The sequence below is a fragment of the Scyliorhinus canicula genome, chromosome 6 (genome assembly GCF_902713615.1).
Source record: "Scyliorhinus canicula chromosome 6, sScyCan1.1, whole genome shotgun sequence".
NCBI lineage: Eukaryota > Metazoa > Chordata > Chondrichthyes > Carcharhiniformes > Scyliorhinidae > Scyliorhinus > Scyliorhinus canicula.
The window spans coordinates 119,208,465-119,218,529 of NC_052151.1; the positions used below are offsets into that span (position 1 = coordinate 119,208,465).

The 10,065-nt window shown below is 41.1% G+C and overlaps 1 protein-coding gene across 1 annotated transcript in view; it reads left to right on the forward strand.

The window, feature by feature from the left end:
* LOC119967451 (retinitis pigmentosa 1-like 1 protein) overlaps nucleotides 1–7,674 on the forward strand; it is a 42,576-nt gene extending 34,902 nt beyond the window's left edge. The window contains exon 4 of the mRNA XM_038800005.1: nucleotides 1,701–7,674. Within this exon, the coding sequence (XP_038655933.1) occupies nucleotides 1,701–7,579 (5,879 nt within the window). The 3' untranslated portion in view covers nucleotides 7,580–7,674. The remainder of the gene's footprint in view (nucleotides 1–1,700) is intronic.
* Nucleotides 7,675–10,065: the final 2,391 nt, after the last annotated feature.

Here is a 10,065-nt window from a genome sequence, read left to right on the forward strand (position 1 = left end):
ATGTGCCTGCCATGATTGTATCACTGGAGGTATGTGGAAGCAGTTAGGAGTGGGTTTAATGCCATTGTTGTATGAGGTTGGTGTAGAGTACCTGAATGTTAGGCCTGAGTCCTGACTGCTGGAGGTTGTTTATGGTGAGTGATAGGGGTATTGTCCATTGAGCAGTCTGTAAGGTTAGTTTGTAAGAAGTGGCATTTGATGATGCATTCACTTCCCTTAACCATTCGTGTGAGGTCATTGAACATTTCCAGCTCCTCTATCTGAGTTCTTGGGGGCCAGACTCCTGACATTGACCTCCATGGCTATCTCCTCCACTTGGAGAGGCCTACTGGCTTCAACTCTCATCACGTTTTCTTTCAATGTATGCTTCCGAGGACTCCTCCATCTTGTGACACCCTTATGGTTACCAACCTGCTTCAGCCACCTCTCCCAGTGTGGCTATTGAGGCTCCAGAGTTGCCGGTTATCTGATTGGCCGGTAGCATCAAGAGCTCACCCACACTGCTAAATAGGACAGAGAATGCGGGCAAGGCAAATCAGGAGGCTGCCTCAGGAGGGTATTATGCAAGGGGCAATAATTAATTTCTGTTTGTCTCATTGGATGTATTGTCGGATAAAGATATTAATGGAAAGATTTTTGTAGGTTCTTTATTGTTGGACGGTGGGCAAAGAGATGTTTGTCATAGGGCGTTTCAGAAGGATTTAACAGTGGGAATGGGAGAAATCCAAACTTGTCAACGGACATAGCTTTGTCGAAAGTGAAGTCTGAGAAAAAGCTCTGTGACAGCTTGTCCAGAGAAAGAAACATCACCTAGAAGACTCAGGATGACAGTATGTTTCCGTATGATGCCCTTTCTCAAACTTTCCCTCACCTGTTACCTGGCATGGGCTGCAACCGTAGATGATCCAAAGCAAGGATGTCCATGATGCAGCCTCCTGTCTCCTCCTCTTCCTTGTCCATAGGGAGGTGGCCTCTGAACTCCTACAGAAAATAGTTGGACCCTCATGTTGGTGATATTATTGATGATGCTGCAGATCACCACTTACTTCAAAATCCACACTGTGATGCGTTAGAGAGCTCCTTCTCCCCTGCCCAGTTAAGACAATAGAAAGATTGCATGAGCAAGTCAATTATCTGCTCCAAGATGTTTCTTGTGGTTCTGTAGCTCTCGTTATATTCCTGGTGCCCTCACATCATTGGGTGGTGGAAGGGGTTTGTGAGCCACAAGTGCCTTGTTTATGAGCCAGCTTCTACTTTTCCATGGCGACCTGAAGATGATGGTAAGGCTGACTGGCACAGAGTGAATGCATCATGGTTACTGCAGGGATAGCAGACATACACTCACATTGTGCTGTTGGTGGATATTGATAGAATCGTGGTTCCTATACCTTTCCCTGCTGCTCCAAAAACTGGCCTCGGGGCTTCCATAGCACTAGTAACAGCAGTGCCACAGAAACCAATTTTGTGTCCATATCTCTAACTTTGTCCTTACTTCATTGTAGAGTGCAATTCACATTATTATAGAATGTAAGGTTTATGCAAGCCAATTATCATTGTTTCCAAAATTAACTATATTTTCTCTCCTTTTGTCTTTTTCTCTCCATTTTTCACGTTAAACTTTGCTCGGCAAACATATTCCTTCAATGGTACTTTTGGGATTCTTGGATTATTCCGGTGAAATACCATTCCATATTTCATAGTTAACTTTGGATTAGAAGCCAAGAAAAGTGTAATACATCCGAGATCACCTTCCAGATCATCCAGATTTTCAATTTCAGCAGATAAATCCTATACTAAGGGTTCGAACATGTCATCGAGCAACAGTGGTTATGCTTCATTTGCAGACTCTCTCCCACACAAAAAAGATGGCGAATTAATGAATTCTGTGATAGATGATGATATTGAGAAAAAAGTGCACGTGAACAAGGATGGGAGCCTTTCATTGGAAATGAAGGTTCGCTTTCGTTTGCTGCATCGTGAGACACTTCAATGGTCAACACAGATCAGGAAGTCTGGTTTTGCAAGGAAAACCAGGAATGAACATTTATGTTCGGTAGAAGACTTTGCCATGGAACAGGACGATCAAAGAAATACTGACAATGGTTTTGATGGATCAGTTGATCCATGCGATGCTGATGACTTTTACGTTTCAAAGCTCGATTGTACAGAATCTGAGGAAAACCACTATGAGAACTGCAAATATGGTCAGGGGTATGACATTTGGGAAAATCCAATGTATGCTGGACAAGATGTAAAAGCAAATTCTGGAAATGGCAGGTACGCTCATTCCTCTTTCTCAGGCCCAGCACCTTACCCGAAAGCTGCATATGAGAGGAAATCTGCTGAAAGCATACAGACAATATCTAGCGAGGAATATTCCCAGCATTTTGTGCAGCAGATGGAAAATCAGTCAGAAACTGTGGGAGATGGAGAAGGAGGGATAGAATATTGCTCTGTCAGTCACTGTAGTAGCCAAAGTGGTAGCTTCACATCTGCTTCTAAAAATGGGGGATATCGCAAAGGTGGTGCATCCTTTTCCAGGAGTACCACCAGCCACCACATTTCATCACCCTCTTCGACAAACATTAGTCACCAAAACACACATGATGAAACCCCCTCTGGGGTTTCGTCAAACAATTCGACAGCTTCTTCAAAGGGCAAGGTTGCAACCAAAACAATAGATATAGGAGAAAATATCAAGCCAACAACATCACGCACCAACTCAGAAGAGGTTTCAGTTGATTTAAAAGAAGTTGATAGTAGCATTGGACCTGATAAGCCAGCAAGTACTATCTCAGAATCATTTCGTCACTTGAAATGCAACAAACAAATCAAAGGTGAGCGGAACTCAGAAAGGAGAGCTCAAAATCTATCTTCAAGCTGTTCAAAACATTCAGATGATAGCAGTAAAGAATCTGTTGCATTGAACCATTTATGTTCAAGCCCCTCATCAAGCTGCTCCAATCAATTCAATGGGAAAACAAATGACATTAGGGATGCTGGATTTGCTGAAGAAGGCAAAGCATATTCAATTGCATCCAGTGGCTCCCTCCACAGTGATAAAAATTCAAATGGAGAAATATATGAAGACAATAAGCCAAGTCATGATGTTTTATTATCTTCAAAAAAATCTCACACTTACTGTCATAGTAAACAAAACTTAAATATATCAGGAAGACAATCATCTCCTGAGATCCTGGGCATCAACGATGAACTACATTTACCAAATAATGACACTAATGGAAGACCAGTAAGCAACACAACTTACTCATCTTCCAAAAAGAGCAATAAACAAACAAAAAATATGGATGCAAATGAAGGCTCCACATGTTCTGTTCCCTCTTGTTTGTCTACATCCTCAGCAGCACAGATGATGCCGTCATCACTCATTGCAGGTAAAGGTGGCTATGTTTCATGTGCAGAAAACATCAATGAAAAGAAAAGGGTGAAACGAACTACTTCTATTCAGTCTGAACAATCGTCACTGAGTGACCATGCAGAGATTATCGTGACAAACTCTGTGAACAAAAGTAAGAAATTCTCAAACACTGAATCATTAAACCGTAGCAGTTCTCGAAGTAAAAAAGTCAAGTCAGAAGATGAATGCAGGCTTCCCACACCTACCTCTGGTAATTCAGACCCAAGTGTAGAAGTTGATGATGATGGAAAAGCAAGTAATGAGGATAACACACCAGCTTTAGATACATCAGGTTTTTCAGAGGTTTTACAAATCGAAAACAATACAAAAATGGAGTGTGAGAGATGTGAAAAGGCTCATAGCATTTGCTTGATTGTTTCTAAAGCATCTGGAGACAAAGCTGCAGCTAAAAGCCAAGGACAAGTAGATGTGTTAGATCAAACCAATATTTCAAAATTATCAAATCCAGCCGAGTTAGAACTTTTGTCGTGTAAAACAGCTGAAGATACAATAACTCACACAAACTCAATTACCGAAGATGTTTCTGTCGAGGGCAGGCCTCAGTCTTTTGCACAATGGGGAATAGATGGTGGTGAAAGTACTGGACAGTTATTAATGGACCCGGCTCTCCAGTCTAAAAGCAGCATAAGTACCGATGAAGTAACAGGTTGTAAACTTCCTGCCTCGAGGCCGACAACATCAACATGCAATCTAAGTGATGAGAGTACCACTGATAAACCTCACAAAGAAAATGGCATTAAAAGTGACAGCGGTAGAAGCAGTGAAAAGGTAAACAGCAAAGAAACATTTAAAGTTAACAATAATAATAAAAAGAATAAAAATAAAAAATCCACATTTACTAGTACAGTTGCTTGTGGGAAGATAGATCTTATACCTGGTGTACTTCCCAATGCCTCATTTGAAGATATTGTTCACGAATGGCTGAAAAAAATTCCATCCGAAAACATGCTCGTGAAATATGACAATACAGAGGAATTCCAAGATAAGTGTGAAAAGTCTGCAACGGATGAGGTACCAGCAGGGGGAAAGAGCGAAACAAAGGCTCTTACAACATTAGATGAGAAACCACATGGAGTTGAATCTACTGTAGGCAATCAGGGATCAAAGGAGAAACATAATTTGATGATGGTAAAGTTGGAGAACAGTGGAAGCCTAATGGCAGAAGCTAAGAGTTCTGGCCAAGAGGTTGTCCAAGAGGTGGATGCTTTACAGCCAAATCCAGTAAGTTCTTGCTGTTCTGGATTGACTACGACCAATCAGCTGCATGAGAAAGTCTTGCGGAACAATGTGCATTCTTCCGTTGAGGCTATAAAAGTTCTGCTTTCTTCTGGACAGAGGGCAAAATTGGACAGATCAAACAGCCTGCCAAGTTTAAATCTTACACTTAAAAGCAAACTAAGCCATTCAGCGAAGGCCCTGTTGACTTGCCTCGCCAGTGTGCAATTATTTGACGAAGAAACCTTGGATTCCGAAAACAAGTTGATAAAGACAAATAATTCTGCACAAAAAGAGCTTCTAAGTATCCTAAAGTCACTCTGGTTTACTGATATCATGATAGAAGGTGAGGGAGAGGTTTCACAAACTTCTGAAAAGCATTCCAAAACTTTTAAAGGCCATAATTCAGCAGATGATAATGTCACCCCGTTGTCTTCCTCTGGAGTGGATATCAATAGTGGGTCAGGGGGTTCAGGAGATGGTAGTATGGGTGGAGTAACTGAAGCCCCTCCAACAGGAGAGAAAAAAAATGGTAACTTATATTTACAAACCTATACCAACAAGAAGGATGATGCATCAAAACAAAATCAGCCGTCTTTAATGAAAAAAGTATTTGATGAGAATTCTGAGATACGCATTGAACAGAATAAGAAAAATGAAGATTACTCAATATCATCTGCAGATTCAACAATGATCAATGCTCCCTGTAGGAAACTAAAACAAAGAAACTGGAATGAAACAAACAAGTCGGAGGATAATGATAACATTGATAAAAGATCCCTTTCAAGAGCCTCAGAAGTATCACAGTCAGATGTTGCACCATCCAGTCCAGTCACTCCAGACATAGCTTGTCGTGTCCAGTGGAGCAGTGGGGAACAAAGTGAGGATCTGGATGAAATTATAGACAGCAACACTAGGACAAGTCCGCAGGCCACAAACCAAAACTTAAAGGAACAATCTTCTTCAGAGGTAGAGGAAATGAAACCATTAGCTGGAGCCAGCTGTGACTTGGAAGAAATAGTTCATCGGACTAAGACGCAAGGCCAAAATGAGACAGTAGATGTAAACTATTCAGAGGAAGATAAAATTGTGCATAACAAGATAACAGAAAAATGCGATAATATTGGAATGATGAAAACACCACAGCAAATAACATCGGGTCACTGTTATGCAGCACAAGCCGTCAAGCCTGACCAAGAACCTGCGCCAACAAAAAGGAAATCATTTAATCCTGACCCATCCTGGTTAATGAAACTGCTGAAAAAAATGGAAATGCAGTTTATTGCAGATTATGTAGATGCAATGAACGAATTTAAAATTAGGTGGAATTTAGAAGCTGATGATAGATTAGATCAGATGATTGAAAATTTTAGCGAAGATATTAGGAGAAGAATCAAAGAAAGCGTTGAAAGAGAACTAATGAAAGTCCAATGTAGAGCAGGAAGAAACAAGCCATCACCTCCGCTGGAACCACGGAGAAGCGAATCATCTGAACAAACAGAACAAAGATGGAAACGACTAAAGGCTATGTATAAAATGCAAACGTTTACTCCACATTCTAATGAACCAGATCATGAACACAACACAAAAGACTTTTCATCTCTGATAAGTGATGAGGAGTTGGCTTTTTGTGCAATGTTAGGTGACAATTCTGATTCACATGAACAATTTAGTCCTGATAAATTCTGTCCTTGCGATTCCTGCACAGAAAAAAGCAAGACTCCAAAACTTGTGAAAAATGCAATGCAGAAAAATATTCCTATTGTTAAAGACTTTGACCTGAGAGAGATCCTTAGGATGAAAATGAGTAGACCTAATGAGCAAATAAAGAAACATGTCACTGACACAAATGGACCTGAGGAATTATTGGATAGGAAAATTGATAAGCTAGATAGTGGTGAGAGTGAATCTTTGGAACTTGTTGAAAATAAAATAAAAAATGTGATTCAAAATGATGAACCTGTGAATCTGAATCAAGAAAATATCGATGTGAATAACGAATGTCAAAATCATAAATTAGATGGAATGTTAGATCAGGGTGAGGAGCAAGTGTCAACTGGTAACCATGTCGTGGGTTTGAATTTGGAGGATATTGATGAGGAGAAAAAACAAGTGAATGAAAGCAAAGATGAGGATAAAAGTGAAGATGGAAAATCACTAAGTGTAGCATCAGAAAATGCCCTCGAACCTAATGAAGGTGAAGAAGGTGATATTTATAGAGTTGAAAATGAGCACAAAAATGGCAAAGAAGAAAATGATGATACTGAACACAATAATGAAGTGACTAACACTGGAACTGAGGAATCCAAGGAACAGGATGAAGAAAATAATGTGTTGTGCAATAATACAGATCCTGAGATGGAAAACAATAACACATTAGAAGAACTGCTTTCTGTTGATAGTCAAGAAGTATATGAGATGTCAGGAAACAATGTAAGATATACTGTGGAGAATAACAGCAAAGTGGTACATGAGATGAAACATTTGAATAACAATGTTTCAGAACGTTCTGATACCCTTGTAAAATCTAATGTTATTAAAAGTCGGAATGAGGAGGTGGTAGAAATCATGAATGCAAAGTTACCTCTAGAACAGAGTGGTGCCTTAGATGTTAATAGTTGCCCACAGCACTCTGATGAAGGAATGCCAGAGAATTCTGCAAAGGAGAGCACTGAAGGTGATCTTCAGATTGACACTCAAGAAACTATAAGTAGCAGCTCAAACAGTCCAGGAAACAAATCTTCTCAAATGTACCCAGAAAGCTCATCAGATGAAGATACAAAAAGTAACTGCACAAGCCCTGAAGTACCTGAAAACGAGAAACATGCAGGGAACAATTCAGATCCAGATCAAGAAGCTTCAATGCAAAACAGATCAAAGAAACCTGGTAACACAGAGTTGGATGAGGATGATTTCGATTTTTAAGTATAAAAAAAGGCAGCTGAAAGTAATTCTAACCAGAATGGTTATGTTGATTTGGATAATTTTAATTCAGCAATTAAAAAAGTGATTCCAGCAGATAATAGAATATCTGTTTGTACCACAAGAGAAGTCTGGTAAAGGGTAATTGAAACTTTGTGCACTGTAATTTGGATGAAGAAACTTAAGCACAATGTAAGTGTGGATGAAAGCTCCTGTTCAATTATTTATGAGGAATCAAGCAATGAAATTGCAAAAGGAGCTGATAATAATGTCGATCGAGTCAGATGAGGGAGCATGGGATAAAGTTCGAGTAGAGCATGGAGGCCAGCACAAACTGACCCAACCAAACAGTCTGTTTCTGTGCTGTACATTCCATCTAATTCTATGTAACAAGTAGATTAGGCTGTAGAATTTCCAGGCATATTGGGCTAGATTTTCCCAGGCCTTTGGAGGCTGGAGCCCCAGCACATTCTGAACACAAAACAGCATAGGGCCAGTTTGCCAGCCAGGTCATGCCTCCAGATACTTTTCCCAGGGACGGAATTGGCCCGTGCCTGCAACCCATCTGTCCGCAGTTGGGCAGTGATGTTGGGCAGTTGGGCAGTTGGAAGTGATTCCACAGCAGGAGGTTGGAGCGACATGAGAACTGAAGGAGTTTTAATGGTTGCCAGCAAAAAATGGCAAGCTGCTGTCTTCCCATGTTCCAGCTTGCCATTGTGTATGGAATTTCTGGAGACAAAAGTCTTTGATTATCATGGATCCAGTGAAGTCTCAGCTGCTTCCCTGATACTCAAGGCAGCTTTAACATGCTATCCTCCCATTCCTGCTACCTGAATCTCAGTAGTGCTCCCACTGATTACACACAGTGAGGGCTGCTGGCCTCTGGTGCAGTGGACTGTACCGCCTGCAGCCCTTGCCTCCTGAACCTGCCTTCCATTCCAAATTGACCTCCTCCCATGAAATTCAGCCAGAAAGCATGCTGCGTATTGAGCACATTCACAACCCTGAAATGACATTGGCTTCCTGTCATTCATGGCAAAATTCAGCCCACTGGAGCCATTTTCCATCTTCTCCCACTAACTTCTCCCAGCAATTAATCAGTTTTGTTTATCAAGACTTCAGTCCATCCAATTTTCTTGTCTCATGCACAATATAAAAGGTTGCATTGGAACCAGGTATGGAAACAGGAGTGCATGAAACCAGCACAAGAATAGTACAACAGCCAGAAGGCCCAAGGAAGAAAATGTTTGTTGCCTGATGTACTGCTCTATTTCAATTTGTCCCAGGCAATCCACAGATTGTCCTACATGAGATATGTCCTGACATTGGTCCTATTATCAGTGTTTTGGGACACACTTGTTTTATGTCCCACAAGAACACAGGAAACAGGACAAGGAGTAAATCACAGAACCCAATGTGCCTGCTCTGCCATTCAATACAATCATAGCTGATCTTGGGCTTCAAATTAATTTTCACACCTGCTCCCCATATTCCTTCATTCCCTGAGAGACCAAAACTCTGTATATTCCAGCCTTAAATGCATTCAATGCTGGAGCAGCTACAAACCATGAAGACCTGCTGTAGCAAGTCTCTACTTCCTTTTACTCTCCATTGTACATAAGAGCAGAAGAAATAGGCGCAGCAGACCATATGGCCCTTCATGCCTGCTGTGCCACACGATACAATCATGGTTGATCATCTGCCTCAACTCCACGTTTTCACCAGTTTCCCAAACCCCTTGCCTCCCTGAATGATCAAAAATCTGTCAATCTCAGTCTTTAAATGGTGAAGCATTGTCAGCTCTCTGTAATAGAAAATTCCAAAGGTTCACAACTCTCTTGAGTGAGGAAATTTCCCCTCATCTCAGTCCTAAAAGATTAGCCCCTTATCCTGAAGCTGTGCCCCCCCTCCCCCCCCCCCCCCCCCCCGTGTTTCCCAGCCAGGGGGAACAAACTAATAATAATCTTTATTGTTGTCACAAGTAGGCTTACATAAACACTGCAATGCAATTATTGTGAAAATCCCCTAGTCGCCACATTCTGGTGCCTGTTGGGCACACTCAGGGAGAATTCAGAATGTCCAATTCACCTAACAAGCATGTCTTTTGGAATTTGTGGGAGGAAACCGGAGCACCCGGAGGAAACCTACGCAGACAAGGAGAGAACGTGCAGACTCCACACAGACAGTGACCTAAGCTGGGAATTGAACCTGGGACCCTGGAGCTGTGAAGCAACAGTGCTAACCAATGTGCTACCGTGCCGCACTCTCAGTGTCCATCCTGTCAAAGCCTCTTCAGATTCTTGTATGTTTCAATGAATGGGAGCTCAGAAACACATTGACATTCCACAGATTTAGACAATAATTATTTAAGCTTGCCAACTCTTTATTAATGGTCTAATTGCATTAATTAGAATTCTGCTTCCCAAATAGCTTTATGTCTGAGTAATAATGTATGTGTGACTTTACAGTTTATTACTTGGCAATAGATT